Source organism: Carcharodon carcharias, chromosome 7 (genome assembly GCF_017639515.1).
Source record: "Carcharodon carcharias isolate sCarCar2 chromosome 7, sCarCar2.pri, whole genome shotgun sequence".
In the NCBI taxonomy this organism is placed as follows: Eukaryota; Metazoa; Chordata; class Chondrichthyes; order Lamniformes; family Lamnidae; genus Carcharodon; species Carcharodon carcharias.
This window is the reverse complement of record NC_054473.1, coordinates 178,805,766-178,829,215: the sequence shown is the minus strand read 5'-3', so window position 1 is coordinate 178,829,215 and position 23,450 is coordinate 178,805,766. Positions and strand designations below refer to the sequence as shown.

At 42.7% G+C, this 23,450-nt stretch overlaps 1 protein-coding gene across 2 annotated transcripts in view; it reads left to right on the top strand.

Moving 5' to 3' along the window:
- vat1l (vesicle amine transport 1-like) overlaps positions 1-23,450 on the top strand; it is a 195,330-nt gene that overhangs the window by 44,302 nt on the left and 127,578 nt on the right. For both annotated transcript variants that reach the window (XM_041191346.1, XM_041191347.1), the window contains exons 4-6: positions 5,153-5,295; positions 22,618-22,721; positions 22,877-22,932. In XM_041191346.1, coding sequence (XP_041047280.1) covers positions 5,153-5,295; positions 22,618-22,721; positions 22,877-22,932 — 303 coding nt within the window. The remainder of the gene's footprint in view (positions 1-5,152; positions 5,296-22,617; positions 22,722-22,876; positions 22,933-23,450) is intronic.

The window sequence follows — 23,450 nt, the reverse complement described above, 5'->3', positions numbered from 1 at the left end:
GAATTCTCATGGGTAAATTGTGAACACGTTCCCACTTCTTTCCCTTTAATAATTCTCCCTGTTTCACCTGTATGCAAACCACTGGTTTTTCCTGTGTCTGAACCTCTGAACCCATAGTAGTTTTACTTCCAGAACTTTTCTACACCCCTATAATTCAAACAGATTTTCCCTGCAACATCCAGTATATAGAATTTCATATGTCCAACTCAATTTTCAAATGTCACTTCTACCATCAGCATCTTCCTTTTTAGCCTGAGATAAAAAGAGTTCCTGGGAATTTCCAGCTACTCCTTCTCTTCCCTAACTACCCACCTTCCTTTCACTTTCCCACTTTCTATTCTTTCTGATCTAAAAAGGTGACAGATAAGAATTTAGCCCTATGAACTAACTCATAATCATCAGCCATCTCTGCTGCTTGTCTTAGCGTTTGAACCCTCTGTTCCTCCACATGAGTTCTCACTCCCGAAGGAGTTGAATCTTTAAATTTTTCCAAAAGAATTACCTCTCTAAGAGCTGTATATGTCATCTCTATCTTTAATGCCCGTATCCACTGGTCAAAATTACTTTGTTTTACTCTTTCAAACTCAATATAAGTTTGCCCAGGCTGTTTTCTCATATTCCTGAATTTCTGCCTCAGGAACCAATTCATATGCACTCAAAATAGCCTTTTTACCACATCATAGTTCACCGACATTTCTTCTGATAGTAAAGCGGAAACCTCATGTGCTCTACCCACCAACCTGGATTATAACAACAATGTCCAGTTTTCCTGTGGCCATTTCATTTGTTTAGCTATCTTCTCAAATGAAATAAAGAATGCTTCCGCATCTCTTTCCTCAAATTTGGAAGAGCTTGTACAAATTTAAACATCTCAGCACTGTGTTTTTGGTTAAAGGTTTTTTCATCATCAGAACTCTTCTCAATATCTGATGTCTCCTTTTCAAAATCCAGCTTTTTAAACCAATACTCTCTGTCTCTTTTCTTCATTCTCTCTTCCATTGCTAACATTTCCCTCTGGAGATCAAGTTTTCACATTTCCTTTTTGTTTGAAATAATCTCGTTTCCCCTTTTTCTGCTGCCTCTAGTTCCAGCTTTTTTCATTTCCAATTCTTTCCCCCTTCTGTTTGCCTCTGCTTCAGGTTTTCTCAGTTCCTTTGCTTGTTCAAATTTAAGCCTCTTCATTTCTAACTGAAGTCTCACTACCTCCAGTTGTGATTCACTAGTGTCAGGTATCACTTCCAGCTTTAAATGCTGTGCTACACCTTCAATTATGTCTGCTCTCTTATCCCCTGCAGGTAACCCCAATTGTATGTTATCTGCCAATTCCATTAACTGAACATCAATTATCTTTTGTAAATCAGCCAAATTTATAACATCAGCTCTCAGACCAGCCTGAGCAACTGCCAAAGCCATATTGCAATCTCACCACTTCAAAGAAACCTCACACAAACTCCTGAATCAAAGTGCTTCTCATACTCGTGACCTTAAGATTTACCAACTCCAACCCAATCAAGGAACTTCAAATATATCCCGCAAATAGCCTCCAACTATTTTATGGCACAGCCGATGGTAAATGCTGAATTGTTCAAATCCCAGAGGGAAACATGAAACAACTGCCGCAACTAATTTTGCAATTTCTATGTTTCGAGATGCGGGCTTTGAATTAAGTAGTAATAAGACCATCAAGCCTTATCGGTTTTTTTTTACAAAACTAGATTAAAGATTTATTAATAAGAGAAATTCTTTTAAGTACATACATATGTCTACAAATTACTACTATAATAACTTCTAAATCAGCTTGAGGAGTAGATGCTGAAGGCTTTTCACACTTGTTAGATCTTAAAATTCCTGATTTTACACACAGCTTTCTCTCTTTTATACATATTTTCCCCTTTGAGTGCAAGTTCCCATTGCTTTACTATGTCTTTGGACTTTACTTCCCCCATCATAAAAAATTATCATAGTACCAATTTACCAGTAATCTTTGGGAAAATTAACACACTGTTTCTGAACTTCACCTGGCTGGGTGACACATTACCCCCCTCCTTTGAAAACAATGTAGTCTGGTTTATTTAAAAATGCTATTGTTCTTTTACACCTTACATTCTAAACTTTCCCCATGTTTACCTACTTAACGTTTCAAACCTATCTTACCTTCTAATACATCAAAGCCTTCAGACCAGCTTCCTTTGATCCAATTAAGTCTCTCTCACAGACACACACACACACAGACACAGACACAGATACCACTATTTTACAATAAATTCCAATAACATTATTATATCTCCCTGACACAGATCACAATAGTGTAACTCGCTGCATCAAAAAAGTGTTCCTGTCCAAGATTTATTGCCAATTATTTTAAATCAGTATTCTTTGGTTACTGACCCTCCCGCCAGTGGAAACAGTTTTTTCCTATCTACTTTATCAGACTCACTCATATTTCTGATTGAATGGGTCATAAATTGCTTTAGTATGGTAGTAAAGAGTATGTACTGTCAGTTAGGCTTGCTCTTTTCTGTTTTATCACAATGATGTTTTGTGCTGCAAATTGCTGAAGATGGGAACTGATAAGGTCACAAAACGAGGGCAACAGGACGTTTGAGACCCGAATGAACAGGGCAAGTAACTGTAACCAATCAGATTGAAAATTTGAGCACTAACTAGCGCAAGCATCGAGAAGGAAGTGTATAACACAGTCGGTGAATTCGGTTGCAGATCAGAGGCAGAGAAAGAAATAAAGGGAAGGAAAGAAAGATTGGATGAAGGGAAAGGGGAGAGAGAGAGAGAGAGATGGAAAGGAAATGGAAAACAAGTTTTCTTTCGCAATTTAAATATTCCAATACCTTGAATCTCCAACACCAATTAAAATCTGAAGGAATGAGACTCCACACTTACAATTAACACTTATTAAAAGGGTACTTATGCTACTAATTACTAGCTCTAGTTACCGGTGGTGTCTTTATTTCCTTCCTACCATGTAAATACAGCAATGTCACACCTTTCAGTGGAGAGGCAGGCAGCAAGATGCTGTTTTCACAAAGCTAACTCGTTTTGGAATCAGGTTTTAATTGCACATCTCCCCCTGCTTTAAGTTGCTGCTCCATTTGCGCTTAAGTAAGGGCGAATGCTTGAATGTGATTATTATTCGTGATGGCAAATTCTGGCCCAGTCACTGCAGAAAGATTGGGCAAAACACACTTTGTGCTGAATCTTTTCTATTAATGAGCCAGCAGTATAGGATTGCTGCCATTCACACAGGACTCTGAGTCGGCAAGAGAATGAAACCTGTCAGAACGTTAAGCTAAGCAATGGCTGAGCTTGTTTTAGGAAATAGTGTTAGGTTGGTTGGAAAAGGGAGGAATGATAATGTTAAGAAATATGTGAAGGCATTAGACTGCAGAAAAGATTCACGAGAATGGTTCCAGGGGCGAGGAACTTAATTTATGTAAATATATTGGAGAAGTTGGGACTGTTTTCTTTGGAGGACAGAAGGCTGAGAGGAGACTTAGAGGCATTCAAAATCATGAAGGGTTTGGACAGAGTAGATAGGAAGAAACTGTCCCATTGGTGGAAGGATCAAGAACGAGAAAGCACAGATATAAGTTAATTGGGAAAAGAGGCAGTGGCGAGATGAGGAAAAACTTTTTCATGCAGCGAGTGGTTAAGATCTGGAATGCACTGCCTGAATGTGTGGCGCAGGAGGATTCAATTGAAGCATTCCGAAGGGAATCAGATTGTTATCTGAAAAGGAAGAATGTACGGGGAGGAGGCAGAGGTATGGCACTGGGTGCATTGCTCATGAGGGTCCAAATGGCCTCCTTTTGTGCTATAACAATGCTATGATTCTGAGGGTGGTGAGGAGTTCCACAGTGTTGAAGTTGTGGGAAGACTTCACCTACTGGAGCAGATAATGTGATCTGATAGAGTTAGATGACAAAGAGTGAGAGGAGGCTCATGTGGAGCATAAACACCGGCAAAGATCACTTGAGCTTGTTTCTGTGCTGTAGACTAGATTTAATTTCATGCGATGATGGGCCTTAATGATGCTGAAAAAAAATTACTTACATTTGCACAGGGCATCAATATGCTAATATTTCTTTCTACAAACTGAAATGTCTTTGATTTGGTTTTACTTTGATGTATATATTTGGCTCTGAGGATATGGAGAGACTGACCTTTTCAAGTAATTGAACAGTTTCTCTGCAGTGAAAATAATTGGCCCTGGTTGGATCAGAACAGTAAAGCATGGTTCAGGATAAAATAAAGAAACATGAATGCTGGTATCAGAAAGTAAAGATAGATTTTTTTCTAAAAAGCTGCAAATGCTTGACAGATCAGTCAACTTCTGAAAGGACAAAAGATGGGCTAATGTTTTGTATGAGGATCAGAACTTGTTATCTCTGCATAGCGTGTTTATGAGGCCAGAAACAGAAAATCAGTATTAAACATCTCTCTTCAAAAAGCACAAAGATGCTTTTCCGACTGGCACCAGCCACATTACCATGATCTGGGCGAAGCTGGCATGGCAATGCAGTAAGTGAAGCTGCTTTTGAACTTTAGTCGCTGTTGTCAAGTAGTGAAATCTGGCAGCCAACTTGGCCACAGGAATATCCCAGAAACAGCAGTGTGATGATGATTAAATAGTCTGTTTCTAGGCGCCGGCTGAGGGATAAATATTGGCCAGAACACTGGGGAGAACTCCCTCTACCCTTTTTCAGAACAGGGATGTGGATCCTCCTATATCCACCTGAGAGAGCTTCCATTTAACTCTCACCTGAAAGACGGCACCTTTGACAGCGCAGCACGCCCTCAGTACTGAACTGCAAGTGTCAGCTTAGATTTTGCACCCAAGTTACATAAACACATGTCCCAGCGTAAGGCACTGGATAGAGATCCTAACAAGGCCCCCACCCAGAGTCATTTTATTTCTGGTCCAGGCAAAGAGCAGGACCCCAGATGAGTTGTAGCAACTGGGCACAGATTAACGCTAAAACTACCTCCTGTTGTTAATCTTGTGGCACGTGTGTGTGGCATCAAATGAACTCCTCACCAAGAGTAAAAACATGTTTTTTGGAGTGTCTCTACATCTGCTTGCCAAACCACTGTCAGATGTTCAAACTCAAATATGATTTGAATCTGATTGCTACAGGGTCAAGCCGTTGCCCAGCTCTGCTCCACGATTCCAGACGTAACCGTGTTTGGAACCGCCTCCTCCTTTAAGCACGAAGCTATCAAAGATTCCATCACTCATCTCATTGACAGGAATGCTGATTATGTGCAGGATGTGAAAAGGTAAGACAGATCAAGGTAAGGAGCTTGAAAAGCCTGGAGGCCAATCCTCAACACCCAAGACTGGTATTATCGGGGAGAGCTGCCCTGCTAGGCTGTGTGGGTAAAGAGTGCAGGGTAGAGGTTTATAAAGACCAGGAACAGTGCAGGTTCAATCCTTGGTCAATGCTGAGCTGGCTGGTCCCATCTGGGATGGCACCTGAGGCTGTAATAAGGGGTCTCACAGCCTTTAGCTGAGAAAGGGAAACTATTAATTGAACTTTCTATTCCAGATCACAATCCAATGAAAGCACCCCCACTGCCTACCTCCCCCAACCCCCCGCCCCACCCTGCCCCCCCACCTCCCCAATGCCCCCCATCAACCCCCACCACTCCGATCTGCTCTCACTCCCAACCACTACCTCCTTTCCCTCACTGCTTGCGAAAGCTGCGCATGCAGATGTTGGGTTGAGCTGGGCTGTGATGCCTTCCACATTCAAATAGCTTACAGACGCTCAATGCTCAGCCTCAAACATGAGGAAGTGGTCAACCTGGCTGAGGAACTGCCCAGGCACAGATGCTGCTGCCCAAAGACACCCCTGTCCGACACAGGTGTCCGTCAACCTTCATGCATCTGTCACCTGTGTGCGGATTCTTAACTAGGTACTTGCCAGGTTCACAGTCCTGTCCCCGTCACCAGTCCTTCACTGGCACAGGAATCAGCTACAGGACCCTGGTAGAAGCCTGTGTGTGATTTTGTTTAATGTGGGGATGTCGGAGCACCATCATTGCCCACATGATCTCGACGGGTTGGTGGTCAGATTTCGGTGACATGTCGAACCACGATGATTGGGACCACCTTGCTGCTGCAGCCTTCTCCCTCCTTCACAGCCAGTGAGGCAGCTAGCCTTCCTTCGCCTGTTCTGCCGTTGAGATCTTTTGCACCACACTTTGCCTGGCCCCTCCCATTGATCTTGCCGCCATGGGTGGCCCAGCCAGGAGCAAGGGGCTCCCGAGGACACCACTCAAGGGACGTTCGGAGCCCAGAAGGCTCTCCAACATGTCAAGGTGGCGACCCGTGGCACTGAACTGTAAGCTTGTGGTCACCTGGTGAACTGTATTCAGTCGTGAGTCAGGTCCTTCAGACAACGATATGGGCAAAGGGAAAATTGAATCGAGGAGGTCCACACTGGCCTCAATGGTTCTTCATCTGGGGCTTATATTCTTACCTCAGTGAATGTAAAGTTTGATTGGGCATTCAAGGAGAGGCTAGGCAAGTATATGAGGGAAAAGGGAATAGTGAGTTATGCTGATAGCTGAGGAAGAATTGGAGAAGGTTCAAGTGGAGCATAAAGATGAACATGGACTGGTTGGGCTGAATGGTCTGTTCTTGTACCATATATTCTATGTAATTCTATGAGTTAACCCATATAAATGTTTAAATTTTAAAGCCATTTTATGGAGGGATGCAAACTGATGAAGAGTACGAGGCTTTTATTTCCTACCTTTAAACTCTTCATGAATAATAATTTTGGGATGTGCTTTTGTGCTTATTGAGGTAAAGGATTAGCATTTGCTGGAGGACATGTCCTTCACTTCAGAAGCCAGGAGCAGATTTTCAATGGTGGTGTGGAAAGTTGACAGTTGTGGATAAGTCTCCGTTTATACGTCCCGCCCGATTTTCCTTCCTAATTAAAAATGCCCCAAACTTCTTCAGTGTGGAAAAGGTGGGCAAACAAAAGCAAAGCAAATCCATTCCATTGTATTCATTTCGATGGTGAGCGGATTGGCCAAGGACTGTAACATCCCACCCTGTGGAGGAGCAAGGCATCTCCGATAGTAACTTCTGGATCTCAACAGACCCAAGAACCTGTTGTTCAGTTTACCTCGTTATGACAGTCAGCGTTATTAACTTCACCATTATTCCCCTTGCAATACCGGGCCTTTCAGTGAAATAAGAAGATTCTCATCATTGTTTCAGTCATGAGGGAAGCCACCTTTTAAGGATCAAAATTAAAATGAAATCCTGATGGGAATACTGTAACATTGTGTCTATGTTGAAGACAAAAGCAATCCTGAGAGTCGGGGGAAAAAAAATCGGCTTTATTAGTAAGGGCATTGAGTGCAGGAGTAAGGAGGTCATTTTTTCATTAATTCACTCATGGGATGTGGGCATCACTGGCTAGGCCAGCATTTATTGTCCATCCCTAATTGCCCTCATTCAGAGGGCATTTAAGACCCAACCACATTGCTGTGGGTCTGGAGTCACACATAAGCCAGACCAGGCAAGGACAGCAGGCTTGTGAAGTAGATGGGTCTTTACAACAATCAGCAGTGGTTTGGTCATCATTAGACTTTTAGTTCTGGGTTTTTATTGACTTCAAACTCCACCATCTGCCACGGCAGGAGTATTATCCTGGATCTCTGGATTACTATTCCAGTGACAATACCACTATGCCATTGCCTCCCCCAAATTCCTCATACAAGTTGAACTTGTATTAGACACGAGTTAGGCCTCATCTGGAGTACTGTGTACAGTTCTGGGTGCCATATTTGAGGAAGGATGTGAAGGCATTGGAGAGAGTACAGAGGAGGGCGTTTGAAGTCTGGAATGAACTCCCTGAGAGGGTGGTGGAGGCAGTTTAGATTGAGGTATTCAAAAGGGAATTGGATTGCTATCTGAAAAGAAAGAACGTGCGAGGTTACGGGGATAAAGGCAGGGGAGTGGGATTGGAATGCTCTTTCAGAGAGCCAGTGCAGCCTCGATGGGCTGAATGGCCACCTTCTGCACTAAAGGATTTGTGATTCTGTAATTGATTAAAGGAGGTCACATCAAAACAAGACCTGAAGAACTTGTTCATACAAACATTGCAACAGATGGCTTCCCTGGGTGACTTGCTGACTTGCATCAACCTACGCACCTCAGCAGTGACATCATCCAGTCACTCATCATATTTGTGCATGTGTGTGTGTCTTGTTTTGCACTCAATTATTTTGAAGAAAATATTTTTTTTTCACTTGAATGGAGAAGGTCTGCGAAAGTCTTCGAGGCAAAACTGTAAAATGCCAGAAACGTGGAATTCCTCATACAGGTTCTCAGGATTGCAAACTGTATTTGTCTATATTCGTAAGAAGTAGAACTAGGGGAATCCAAGAGCTTCATGGATTGAGGATGCAACTGGCAGAGAAAATAAAGAGAAGTGTTAACAGCAAGAATGAGACAGTCGGTAAATGAAAGAGTGAGAAAAGTGATGGGGGAAAGATGGAAGAGGGAGTGAGTAAAGGAAGGAGGGGGGGTGGGGGGACAGTGGAGTAGTGGTAATGTCACTGGACTAGTAATCCAGAAACCAAGGCTAATGCTCTGGTGGCATCAAATCCTGACCATGGCAGCTAGTGGAATTTGTAATTCAGTTCATAAATCTAGGAATTGAAAGCCAGAATATGACAGCTTTAATTGATTGTTGTAAAATCCCATAACCTTTAGGGAAGGAAACCTGCTTTGCTTACCTTGTCTGGCCTACATGTGACTCAGTCTTCTGAAATGGTCTAACAAGCCAGGCAACAAGTGATGGGAAACAAATGCTGGCCTAGTTGGGATACCCACATCTTAAGAATGAATAAAAGGGAATCTGCAAGTCAGGTTGAGATGAAAAGATACACAGTGAAGGCTGGAAATCTGAAATATACTCCACCCATTTCAACCAATCTCTGGCTTCCTTTTTATTTTTTTGTCTATTTGCGAAACTTTGGGAAGTTTCAACAAGAATCTCAACAATAGCAGCAACAATAACCTGAACTTCTATTGCGCCTATAATCTGGAAAGAAGTGCCCAGGCATTTCCCTGAAGTGTAATCAGACACGGGTCAACACCAAAACAAAGATTGGGTGAGTAAAAATAACTTGGCCCAAGTTTTAAGGAGGGAACTCCAAAGCGTGGGGCCTAGATAGCTAAAAGCCTGACCACTGTCAGTGGAGGAAAGGGAGCCTGGAATACACACAATAAGGCCCAAGTTGGAGGCAAAAAGAGATCTCAGTGGGCAGTAAAGCTGGAGGAGGTGACAGAGATAGTGTTGGATGAGGCCATGAAATGACTTAAACTTGAAGATGAGAATTATAAATTTAAGGCATTGGCGCACAGGGAATAATTGTAGCCAGTGACCATAGGGGTGACGAGCGAGCCAAATGTTTCAGGCTATTATACCAACAGGAGAGTTATGGATGAGCAAATGAGTTAATGATGTTGGAGGGTTTGGAACATACAGGAGATCATTGGAATAATTGAGCCTGATCTTGACAAAGGGTGAATGATTTTTTGTCAGAAGACAGGCTGAGGCAGGGACAGTGTTGGTTGTTTAGGGAGGTAGAGGAAGGCCTTTGTAACAGAGGGAATATGGGTTTGGAAGCTGAGCTTGGCATCAAGGTTACAAAAACATCTGATTCAAGCTGACATGCAGATTGGAGAAAAGGATGGAATTGGCGCCCAAACAAATGCACAATTGGCCAGTAACAGGAAGGCAGTAGTTAACCCTTCATCAGGGCTGTTTTGTTTTAATGTTTTGGTTGACGTGTTGAGGCCTGGTTGTGTGGTTTCATATCCCCAGTAACACTGGCGCACACTGAAAAGCTCAGGGCTGCTGGGGTGGGGGCAGGAGGAAGGTGGGCACTGATGTCAATGTGGGCGCAGGCCAGTGCTGACAGAAAACCTCCTGAATTGAGAATTGGTTAACAGTCAGAAACCTGAGCGTAAGAATAAATGGGTCATTTTCAAGATGGCAGGTTGGTACTAGTGGGGTAATAAAAGGAAAAGATTAGCAAGGACATATGTGGGTCCATTACAGGTGGGGACAGGAGAATTTGTAATTGAGGATGGGGAAATAGTAGAGAAACTAAACAATTATTTTGGGTCTGTCTTCATGGAGGAAAATACAGAAAATCTCCCAGAAGTACTGGGGAAACAAGGAGATTGTGAAAATGGGGAACTGAAGGAAAAGAGTATTAATAAAGAAGTAGTACTTGAAAAATTAATTGGATTGAAGGTTGATAAATGCCCTGGACCAGATGAGCTTCAACCCAGATGAAAGGAGGTGGCTAGAGAGATATTGGATGCACTGGTGGGTACCTTCCAAAATTCTATAGATTCTGGAAAGGTTCCTGCAGACTGGAAAGCAGCAAATGTAACCCCACTATTTAAGAAGGGCAGAGAGAAAGCATAGAACTACAGACCTGTTAGTTTGATGTCAGTAGTAGGAAAAATGATAGAATCTATTATAAAGGTTGTGATAACGAGATGCTTAGAGAATAATGTTATGATTAGGCAGAGTCAGCATGGATTTATGAAAGGGGAATCAAGTTTGACAATCGTATTGGAATTTTTTGAGGATGTTACCTGTTGCATAGGTAAAGGAGAACCAGTGAATGTGGTGTATTTGGATCTTCAGAAGGTTTTTGATAAGGTCCCAAGCAGGAGGTTAGTAAACGAAATTGGAGCACATGGGATTGGGGCTCATATACTGGTATGAGTTGAGAATTGGTTAACAGTCATAAAACAGAGAGTAGGAATAAATGGGCCATTTTCAAGATGGCAGGTTGTTACTACTGGGGTAATAAAAAGATCAGTACTCATGACTCAAAACCAGGTGGGAATTTAAGTTGTGAGGAGGCTGCAAGGAGGCTTCAAGGGAACTTGGACAGGTTAAGTGAGTGGGCAAGAACATGGCAGATGGAGTAAAATGTGAATAATGTGAAGTTATCGACTTTGGTAGAAAAAAACAGAATTTCAGAGTGTTAATTAAATGGTGAGATTTTGGAAAGTGTTGAAGTCCAAAGTGACCTGGGTGTCTTTGTTCGTGAGTCACTAAAAGGTACAACAAGGAATTAGGAAGTCAAATAGTATGTTGGCCTTCATCTCGAGGGGATTTGAATGCAGGGGTAAGGGTGTCTTGCTGCCTTGGTGAGACCTCACCTGGAGGATTGTGCACAGTTTTGGTCCCCTTATCTAAGGAAGGATATACTTGCCATGGAGGGGGTGCAATGGAGGTTCACCAGACTAATCCCTGGGATGGCGGGATTGTCTTATGAGGAGAGATTGAGGAAACTGGGCCTGTATTCTCTAGAATTGCATAGAATGAAAGGTGATCTTTAATTCATCAACGTGGACATCAAAAGGATGTTTCCTGTTGTGCATGAGTCCAGGACTAGGGGGCACTGTTTTAAAATTAGGGGTCGCCCTTTCAGGACAGAGATGAGAATTTTTTTTCTCTCTAGAGGGTTGCGCGACTTTGGAACTCTGCCTCAGAAGGCGGTAGAGGGGGGTCATTGAATATTTTTAAGGTGGAGGTTCAATAAGATCATGGCTGATCTGTTTGTGTTTCAAGTTCCAATTCTCATCTACCCCCGATAACCTTCGATTCCCTTGTTGAACAAGAATCTATCTACCTCTGCCTTAAAAATATTCAGTGACCCTGCCACCACCGCCTTCTGAGGCAGAGAATTCCAAAGTCCCACAACCCCCTGAGAGAAAAAAATTCCCCTCATCTCTGTCCTAAAAGGGCGAACCCTAATTTTAAAACAGTGCACCCTAGTTCTGGACTCACTCACAAGGGTAAACATCTTTTCCACATCCACCTTGTCAAGGCCATTCAGGATCTTATATACTTCAATCAAATCACCCCTCACTCTTTTAAACTCCAGTGGAAACAAGGTCAGCCTATCTAACCTTTCCTCATAAGACGACCCACTCATTCCAGGTGTCAATCTAGTAAATCTCCTATCAATCTAGTATTCTAGTATTGTTTTTACTTCCAATCTTCAACAATACATTAAAACATAAATTAAAGTGTAAAATAATACAGTATACAGGTACAGGTTCCAGGTAATTTCGTAATTGCTTCCGCTTGGTAAAGCGACGTTTAGTATTAGGGTAACCATCAGAAATTCGGGTTAGTGGAGAATCCTGGTTGGTAGAGTGCCAGATAACAAAGTCTACTGTACTGCTTATGGTAGTGAGTTCCACATTCTCATCGCTAGGGGTAAAGAAGTTTGTCCTGAATTCCCTATTAGACTAGTGACTATCATCTTCATGGTGCCCAGTTTTGTTCTGGTGGAAACATCTTCTCTACCTCAACTCCATCAAATGCTTTTATAATCTTGAAGAGCTCCATCATATCACTCCTCAGGTGAACTTAGTAATGTAAAATAGGGTGGGATCATAGTGGAGATTCCAGGAAAATGTAGGTCAGTAGCTGCCCTCACAGCCTGGCTTGCAGTTCCCTTCCCCCACCCACACTAGGAGCATCACTGACCACTTCTTTTCCATCTGCCACATGTCAATGGCAGTCAGGTGGAGATGCCTGTTCCTGAGTTACTGCCATTCTCTGGAACACAGATGGTGATAGGCTCCAGAATGGGGCATTAGGGAGAAGTCCTGGTAACAGCCTGCTCTACCTACAGTCTGGTATCCAACATCAAACTGCCAAATGCTGTGGCCTCAGACAAGGCTTTTGATGGGACATTGCCTCTAATATTTAGGTTTTTTTCTCCCCTATCCTACACCTACTCTTCTGATATGGCAATATCTTTGGCTAACTCTTGCTGGATGTTGCCGGGAACCTGACCTTTCTGATGAGCCGTGTCTCAGAGAAATGGGTCATAGTTGTGGTGGATTTAGAGGTGCTGACAGAAATTTCCAGCACTATTCTAGCTTCATCTGTTATGATGTGGCAGATGATGTGTGCCAGCCAGATCAAATCCATGAGGGAAACTCAATCTTGCTATCACAACGGTTTTGCAATTTGTATTTATTTTGAGATGCGTGCCCTGAATTCAGAAGTAATTAGTCAAATTCTTTTTAGAAAACTAAAATAAACATTTATTAACAAAAGAAAAGATTTCAAGCGCATACATCTGTCTACAAATTACTATTATAATAACTCCTAAAACCCTAATTAATTTGGCTTCCAGTTACAACCCCATTAAGGCAACATTAAAAATAAATAGATTTTAAACAGATCCAGGCAAGTCAACGCAATACCCTGGACAGTAGAATTCAAAGTGCCTTTTCCCAGCTTTGGTTTCTGTAGACAGCAGGCTTAATGCACAAATATTGGAGGCTTCTCACACTTCTGTTAGATTTTACAATACCTTCCCTAACACATAGTCTCATTCTCCTTTATACAAGTTTCTCCCTTTTAATGTAAATTCCATTGTTCCCATAAGTATTTGGGGCTGTACCTTTTCCCATTATTTAAATCTTTCATAGTGTTAAATATCGTCAGTAACCTTTGGGGAAAATAAACATACTGTTTGGCCTAGCTTCTTTGAAATTCTAAAAATGCAAATTCTCCTCACCTTACATTCTAAGACTTCAACCATGTTTATGTATTTAGCATTTCAAACCTAGCTTCTTTTGATGAATCAAAACCTCCAGACCAGTTGTCTCCAATTTAATTAAATCCCCCCCCAACACACATTAGATAAACTATCTAAACCCTACTATTTTGCTACTTTTACAATAACTCACAATAATATTATGCGAATTGTTATACTTTCATGACATGCCTCATAAATGAGAATCCTGACCTAAATCTCTCTACCCAAATCATGAGCAAAGAATGAAGCATCTCCTTGAATAGCTAAGGCACAAACAAAAATCTTCCAAAATCAGACAAACAGGTTGATGGATATAAGCAAAATACTGCGGACACTGGAAATCTGAAATGTTAACCCTGTTTTTCTCCATGGATGCTCCATGGATTAGACTTGCTGTGTTTTTTCAGATTGAAGGATATGTTGCTTTACGAACATTGTATGTTCTCTTAGGACTGATGTGAAAGAACAAAGATTAATAAAATTGACTCAGCAGCAATCAGGGAAACAAATGTTGCAGGGTGGGTGCTGCAATATTCCTTCACCTCAGGGATCTTGGCTTTAACTCTAGTCAAGACAGATGGGTTAATTTGCTCTGATGTCCTTTAAGATTCTTCGCTGGAACAAATTAAAACAATTTCAAAACAGTTGTCTGCTCACAGCATAAAACTGGTCTCAAGTTAGACATTAACTTGTGTTCATTCAGGAATGTCACTTTATAAGGATTGTGCTGCTCTAGTAATACATGTAAAAGAGAAGCTGGATCATTGATTTAGAACATAATCATCATGGAAATTCTTCAGGCTATCTCTGGGTACCAAACAGTGGAAGACATCAACATTTCCTGCTAATTGAGTTTGCCAAAATCATTCAAACTGCTATTGAGTTGTCTTGTGGCTGTTTTAATAAGGACAAAGAACAAAGAAAGAACAAAGAAAAGTACAGCACAGGAACAGGCCCTTCGGCCCTCTAAGCCTGCGCCGATCATATTGCCCATCAGCTAAAACATTTTGCACTTCCGGGGTCCGTATCCCTCCATTCCCATCCTATTCATGTATTTGTCAAGCTGCCTCTTAAACACCACTATCATACCTGCTTCCACCACTTCCTCTGGCAGCGAATTCCAGAAACTCACTACCCTCTGCGTAAAAAACTTGCCCTGCACATCTCCTCTATAGTTTTCTCCTCTCACCTTAAATCTATGTCCCCTAGTAATTGACTCCTCCAAGCTGGGAAAAAGCTTCTGACTATCTACTCTGTCCAAGCCACTCATAATTTTGTAAACTTCTATCAAGTCGCCCCTCAATCTCCATCGCTCTAGTGAGAACAATCTGAGTTTCTCCAACCTCTCCTCATAGCTAATATCCTCCAGACCAGGCAGCATCCTGGAAAACCTCCTCTGCACCCTCTCCAATGCCTCCATATCCTTCTGGTAATGTGGTGACCAGAATTGCACGCAATATTCCAACTGTGGCCTAACCAAGGTTCTATTCAGCTGCAGCATGACTTCCCAGCTTTTATACTCAATACCCCTGCCAATGAAGGCAAGCATGCCATATGCCTTCCTGACTACCTTATCCACCTGCTTTGCCACTTTCAGTGACCTGTGGACCTGTACACCCAGATCCCTCTGCCCGTTGATGCACTTAAGGGTTCTGCCATTTATTGTATAATTCATGCCTGTATTAGACTTTACAAAATGCATTACCTCGCATTTGTCCGGATTAAACTCCATCTGCCATTTCTCCACCCAAGTCTCCAACTGATCTATATCCTCTTCAATCCTCTTCACTATCTGCAACTCCTCCAACCTTAGTGTCGTCTGCAAACTTACTAATTAGCCCAGTTACATTTTCCTCCAAATCATTTGTGTATGCTACAAACAGCAAAGGTCCCAGCACTGATCCCTGCGGAACTCCACTAGTCACAGCTCTCCATTCAGAAAAGCACCCTTCCACTGCTACCCTCTGTCTTCTATGACCAAGCCAATTCTGTATCCATCTTGGCAGCTCACCTCTGAAACCGTGCGACTTTACCTTCTGTACCAGTCTGCCATGAGGGACCTTGTCAAAGGCCTTACTGAAATCCATGTATATAATATCCACTGCCCTTCCATGGTCGATCATCTTTGTCACTTCCTCGAAAAACTCGATCAAGTTAGTGAGACATGACCACCCCTTCACAAAACCATGCTGCCTCTCCCTAATACGCCCATTTGCTTCCAAATGGTAGTAAATCCTGTCACGAGGAATCTTCTCCAATAATTTTCCTACCACTGACGTAAGGCTCACTGGCCTGTAATTTCCTGGATTATCCCTGCTACCCTTCTTAAACAATGGAACAACATTGGCCATTCTCCAGTCCTCTGGGACCTCACCTGTAGCCAGTGAAGATACGAAGATTTCTGTCAAGGCCCCAGCAATCTCCTCCCTTTCCTCCCTCAGTACTCTGGTGTAGATCCCATCTGGCCCTGGGGACTTATCCACCTTAATATTCTTCAAGATGCCTAACACTGCCTCTTTTTTGATCTCAACATGATCCAGGCTATCTACACACTCTTCCTAGACAAATCGACCACTAAGTCCTTCTCTTTGGTGAATACTGATGAGAAGTATTCATTTAGTATCTCTCCCATTTCTTCTGGCTCCACACACAGATTCCCACCTCTGTCCCTGAGTGGGCCTACCCTTTCCCTGGCTTCCCTCTTGCTTTTTGCATATGTATAAAAGGCCATGGGATTTTCCTTAATCCTGCTTGCCAGTGACTTTTCATGACCCCTTTTAGCCCTCCTGACTCCTTGCTTAAGTTTCTTCCTACCTTCTTTATATTCTCCATGGGCTTCATCTGTTCCCAGCCTTCTAGCCCTTAGGAATGTTTCCCTTTTCTTTTTGACTAATCCCACAATATCCTTTGTTATCCAAGGTTCCTGAAACTTGCCATGCTTATCCTTCATCCTAGCCGGAACATGCCGGTCCTGAATTCTTATCAACTGACGTTTGGAAGCCCCCCTCATGTCTGTTGTTGATTTGCCCTCAAACATCCGCCTCCAGTCTAGATTCCTCAGTTCCTGCCTAATATTGTTATAATTAGCCTTCCCCCAATTAAGCACCTTAACCCGAGGACTCCTGTTATCCCTATCCACCAGTACCTTGAAACTTACTGAATTATGGTCACTTTTCCCGAAATGCTCCCCTATTGAATCTTCGACCACCTGGCTGGGTTCATTCCCTAATACCAGGTCCAGTATTGCCCCTTCCCTAGTTGGACTATCTACATATTTTCTCAGGAAGCCCTACTGGATACACCTTACAAATTCTGCACCATCCAAACCCCTAGAACTAAGTGATTCCTAGTCAATATAGGGAAAGTTAAAATCACCCACCACAACAACCCTATTGCTTTTACATCTTTCCAAAATCTGCTTACATAACTGTTCTTCAATCTCCCACCGGCAATTGGGAGGCCTATAGTAAACCCCCAACATTGTGACTGCGCCCTTCCTATTCCGGAGCTCTACCCATAATGCCTCGCTGCATGAGCCCACCGAGGTGTCCTCCTGTCATACAGCTGTGATATTCCCCTTAACCTGCAGTGCAACTCCCCCACCTCTTCTACATCCCTCTCTATCCTGCCTGAAACATCTGAATCCTGGAACGTTTATCTGCCAATCCTGTCCATCCTTCAACCAAGTCTCTGTAATAGCAATAACATCATAGTCCCAAGTACTAATCCAAGCTCTAAGCTCATCTGCCTTGCCTGTTATACTTCTTGCATTGAAACAAATGCATTTCAGACCCCCAGTCCCACTATGTTCAGTAATTTCTCCCTGCCTGCCCTTCCTCTTAGTCCTACTGGCCATATTCACTGGTTCCCAGTCATTTATTTCACCCTGCTGACCTATTGCTCTGGTTCCCACCCCCCCCCCGCCATACTAGTTTAAACCCTCCCAAGTGACACTAGCAAACCTCACAGCCAGGATATTGGTGTCCCTCCAGTTTAGACGCAACCCTTCCTTCTTGTACAGGCCCGGAAGAGATCCCACTGATCCAGATGTTGGAAACCCTCCCTCCTACACCATCTGTTCAGCCACGTGTTCAGCTGCACTATCTTCCTATTTCTAGCCTCACTGGCACGTGGCACAGGGAGTAATCCTGAGATTACAACCCTAGACGTCCTGTTTTTTAACTTTCTGCCTAACTCCCTGAACTCCCGCTGCAGGACCTCGTCACTCTTCCTGCCTATGTCGTTAGTACCAATGTGTACCACGACTTTTGGCTGTTCTCCCTCCCCCTTCAGAATGTCCCATACCCGATCAGAGACATCCTGGACCCTGGCACCAGGGAGGCAACATACCATCCTGGTCTCTTTCACGACCACAGAAGTGCCTATCTGAGCCCCTGACTACAGAGTCCCCTATGACATTTGCTCTTCTGTGCTTCGACCCCACCTGCTGAACAGCAGAGACAGCCGTGGTGCCACTGCTCTGGCTACTGCTGTTGGTTTCTCCTGATAGGCCATCCCCCCAACAGTATCCAAAACGGTATACCTGTTAGAGAGGGGGACAGCCACAGGGGATTTCTGTACTGACTGCCTGCCCCTTCTAGCAGTCACCCATCTAACTGTCTGTACCTTGGGTGTGACCACGTCTCCAAAACTCCTGTCAATGAAGCTTTCCACCACCTGAATGCTCCTAAGTGCATCCGACTGCTGCTCCAACCGATCCATGCAGTCTGTGAGGAGCTGCAATTGGGTACACTTCTTGCAGATGTAGTTGTCCTCGACATGTGAAGCGTCACAGATTTCCCACATCCCACAGGTGAAGCACTTCACCCCAGCAACTGCCATTTCTAGAACTATTTAATAAATTAATTTAAATCTAATAACTGCTTATTGACTCCTTATTAACTATATGTTCCCTAGGGCTAGATTTCTACTATAAATGCTAAATTCTAACAACAGTAATCCCCTGATTCGGGTCTAGATACCCTCTACTTATTAATTAAGTGATCAATTTATTTGGTTTAATTAGTTTAACAATGTTTTAGTTTCAAATTTAGTGTAGGTTCTCTACCAGCCAATCAGGTCACAGATTTACCTAAACAAGACAAGACAGGAAACTAAAAGTCTGACAGCATAAAGTTTTCTCAACACTTTATCACTCTTTTCTTTAATACCTCCTCTCTCCATTCCCTCGCTCCCTTCTTTTCCTTCCTTCCTGGTTCCCTTCTGCCTTCTTTACTTCCACCTATATCTCCTCTCTCCTTCCTTTCTCCTTCTCTTGTTCCCTTCTTTCCTCTTGCGTTCTCTACTGTTTTTGTTTTCCCGCCTCACTCCCGTCCTAGTCTTTATACTGATAGAAGCTAACTGTCAAATTAGTCGGGAGGCCAGAGCTTTACATCATAGTTAATCAAGGCCTGATTGATTCATCATTCTGTGGCCTTCTATGCATGAATACACAGCTAACCAAAACATTTGTAACACAAGTGCCTGTGTTCGACATTTGATGAAAATTCCTACCTCAGTCTATGTTATCCAGGTTTCCATCTTCTTAACCTTAGAAGCTTTCCAATTCCTTTTCTAATGATTAATGAGGCAAACAAAACACATGTTTATGCCTGTTTCCAAAGCTAGATTTTCTTGAAACAGGTCACTAGCCTCTTGCCAGAGGCTATAGCGTGAGGGGCACCACTCCACATCAAGCATGGCTGACCAAAAGACTCTCCCACTCTTAACAGTCTGCCATAGATGCATTGGAAGGATTTACAGGCTGATAATCAACCACAGAAATAGAAAATTCTGAAAAAAATCAGCAGGTCTAACAACATCTGTGGAGAGAAAAACAGAGTTAACGTTTCGCGTTCGTATGATTCTTGTTCAGAGCTTTTATCTTTGCTGATAATCAACCTATTTGGCAGGTTATGAATGCACCTTTCTTGGCCATCAAGTCCTGGAGTGGGACTCAAATCCAGAGCTTCTGCCTCAGAGGGAGGTATGCTACCCATTTGGCCACAGGATCACCTCCATCTTTCTTCCATAGTAAAGTCATCTTCTCTTAACTCCTGCCTCCCCTCTCCGTCAACATTTCATCCCATCCCGCTTTGTCCTGTTATTTTTTCCAACCACTCACTTACCTATCCTCTTCCTTCCACTTACTCTGGACTGCTGCCCTCCCCTCTTTCTTCAGCTCCACCCCTCCCAATATCATCTCCAGCCTCTTCCCCCCTCAGCCTGATGTTCCCTCCTGTCCTGCTATCGTTGCACCCCTGTCCCCTCAAAGTCCTTTCCCCATTACTCATCTCCCTATCCTCTTCATCCTCCACATATCTCCTTTGTTTCCTTTCTCATCCCCTTACCCCATCCTCTCTGGCTTTCCCCCTCACTCGTCACTTCCCTGTTCCGCCCCCCCCCCCCCAAATTACGTCCTCCAGCTCTCCTGGATATGGAGCCAACGCGTGATGCAGATCAGCAATGACCTTATTGAATGGTGGAACAAGTTTTGGGGCTGAATGGCCTACTCCTGCTCTTATGTTCCTTGGCAGGAGGTAACTTGGTAATAGTACCATCTCCTTTAGAGACCAAAAATAGATGACTTAATCAGAGGTTTGTAATATTTATAGAATTACTTTAGTGTAACAAAAAATGCCTGACCAAAAAGCATGATGGAAGAAGTATCACTGAAAATAAATGTTATACTTGCAGGAAATTCTTGTATTTGCAAGGCTTTAAATATTTTATGAGCAGGTCTACACAGCATTGCTCATGGTGATTTAGTGGATCCGATATTATTAACAAAATGGGAGACTGTGGTGGTAAAGTGTTAGAGGCAGTAAACAAAGGCCCTATACCACCTTCGCAGGATAACTAGGGGAGATCAGGCTTTTGAGACATGCTCATATCCCCAGGAGCAAATGAGGAAAATCAGTGTTTCGGAACAGCTTCATCAACACTAAGGAGAGCATTTGCAGGAATAAAGGCCTCATGGCTTTTTATTCTTCATTCTTTCATGGGATGAGGGCTTCGCTGGCAGGGCCACCATTGGTTGCCCATCCCTAATTCCCCTTGAACTGTGTGGCTTCCTAGGCCATTTCAGAGGGCAGTTAAGAGTCAATCACATTGCTGTGGGTTTGGAGTGACCTGTAGGCCGGACCAGGTAAGGATGGCCCATTTCCTTCCCTAAAGGTTACTGAACCAGATGGTTTTTTGCAACAATTAGTGATCGTTGTCATGGTCACCATTACTGAGACCAGCTTTCAATTCCAAACTTTATTAATTGAATTCCACCAGTTGCCATGGTGGGACTTGAACCCATGTCACCAGAGCATTAGCTATTGCAGTGATATCACCACTATTGGGGAGGTGATGGCGTAGTGGTATTGTTGCTGGACTAGTAGTAATGCTCTGGGCACCTGGGTTCGAACCCTGGTATGGTGGAGTTCTTTTTTAAAAAAATCTGGAAATAAAAGTCTAATGATGACCATTGTTGTAAAAACCCATCTGGTTCACTGATGCCCTTTAGGGAAGGAAATCTACTGTCCTTACCTGGTGTGGCCTACATGTGACTCAGACCCACAGCAAAGTGGTTGACTCTTAAAAATGCCCTCTGAACTAGGGCAACTTGGGATGGGTAATAAATACTGGCCTAGTCAGTGATGCCCACCTTCCATGAATGAATAAAAAAAAACTATGCCACCATCTCCTCCTGTTAACAGGGCAAGCAATATCTGAGGGTGTAAAGCCTCACAAGGTGGCATTTTTATTCAGATACCATGCCCTTCAGGGTTTTGGCTTGCAATAAGCTTTGTCAGTGTAGGCATTGAGAAGCCATTGTTATGGCTGCAATATTCGGGTCCTCAGGACCATACATAGACTTCACTGTACTTTAAACATAAAGCTTTCTCAGTCCCTGGTTATAAGCCCAGTATTGTACTTTGTTTGCATTGTTAGCAGTTAATTGGAATTCATGTTGTGATAATTTATAATTTAGTCAAAAAATTAAACCTGACAATGTTACATCAGCAACATGACCGTGATTGAATTACAGTCCCTAACTACATTTTTTAAAATGTGGGTTTCTTGTGCTTAAAGTATTAAACATCAGGCCAGGTGAAGAGAACAGGTTTTCACTTTTTAATTCCAGTGTTAATATCAAATACTTGCATAAAAGCAAAATACCAAAAATATGGTCATGATCAGATATATGCTTGTGAGAGTTTGCTGTGTGTAAATTGGCTGCCATATTTCCTATGTTACAACAGTGACCACACTTCAGAAGTACTCCATTGGTTATTAAGAGCTTTGGGATGTCCTGAGGTTGTATAAGGTGCTGTATAAATAGAAGTTCCTTCTTTCTATTTTTTTCTATATTCTTTCATGGGATGTGGGTATTGCTGACAAGCCAACTATTTATTGCCCATCCCTAATTGCCCTTGAACTGAGTGGCTTGCTAGGCCATTGCAGAGGGCAGTTAAGAGTCAGCCACACTGCTGCGGGTCTGGAGTCACATGTAGGCCGGACCGGGTAAGGATGGCAGATTTCCTTCCCTAAAGGGCACTCGTGAACCAGAGGATGTGACACTGATGTATTTCCCATACTGATGCATACAGAATCATGCAGCACATCCTGTGGATCACTTCAATCTTGTGAGCGACTCACAATTATAGGACAGTCACTAATAATTCCAATAAGTAATTCAGGAGAAACCTGTTTGCCAGAGAGTGGTGAGCATGTGAAGCTTGCTACCACATTGCGCTGTTGAGGCAAACAGCATGGATGCATTTAAGAATTAACTAGCTAACAACTTGGGGGAGAAACGAATAGGAGGGTATGGTGATAGGGTTGGATGATATAGAGTGGGAAGGGGCTTGTGTGGAGCATAAACACTGGTATTAGTGAGAATGACCTGTTACTGTGCAGTAAATTCAACATAATTCCTCTGCCTATAGATAGGTTCTGTAGTAAGGTCAATTTTTCATTCTACTGCAGAATCTCACCTGACGGAGTTGACATTGTCCTGGATTGCCTGTGCGGTGAAAACACCGGGAAGGGTCTCGGCCTCTTGAAACCGCTCGGAACCTACATTCTGTACGGTAAGTGCGAGTTTCACACCCATCCAGTGCTTAAAGAGACTGAGCATGTTTGAGAAGCACAAAAGTTAAATAATCAGTGGTTTGTGTCATTGCATTAATATGAAAGAATATTCGTGCCTTGCAAGCATTACAACCATGTATTCACCAACTTCTAGGCTCATCAAACATGGTTACCGGAGAAACAAAAAGCTTCTTCAGCTTTGCCAAGTCAGTAAGTAAAAAAATAATAATAATTAAGTAGTAAGTTGTATATTAGCTTGCTGTTGATCATGCATTTATGTCTGTGCTTTGTTTTGTGCCATTGTTTTTTTTGACAATAGAGCAACAAATTGCTAACTCACCTATCTTTAATATTTTCTTATTCTGCTGTGCTGTGAAACGAGGCATTTAACTTCCAGCAGGTGGTCTGCTTGAACCAAAGATTGTTTCTCGCACCAAAAGACCCAAAGAAGCTCCTACTTTAATCGTAAACTGCTGGAAGATATTGGAGAGCTCCTCTCTCCCTTGGGACAACTGGTGTTCACCAGTTATCAACTTACATACAGTGACCCTGAAAACTTTACTAACATTACAGTAAGAAAATTGAAGCATCGAGAGTATTTTTGTAAAATTAATCTAAACAACAAAAACAAATACTATCATAATTTTATTAAATAATAAAATATTTTACTTGTGCTCCCTATATTCTGAAGAATTTTACAGCACAGAAACAGGCCATTTGGTCCAACT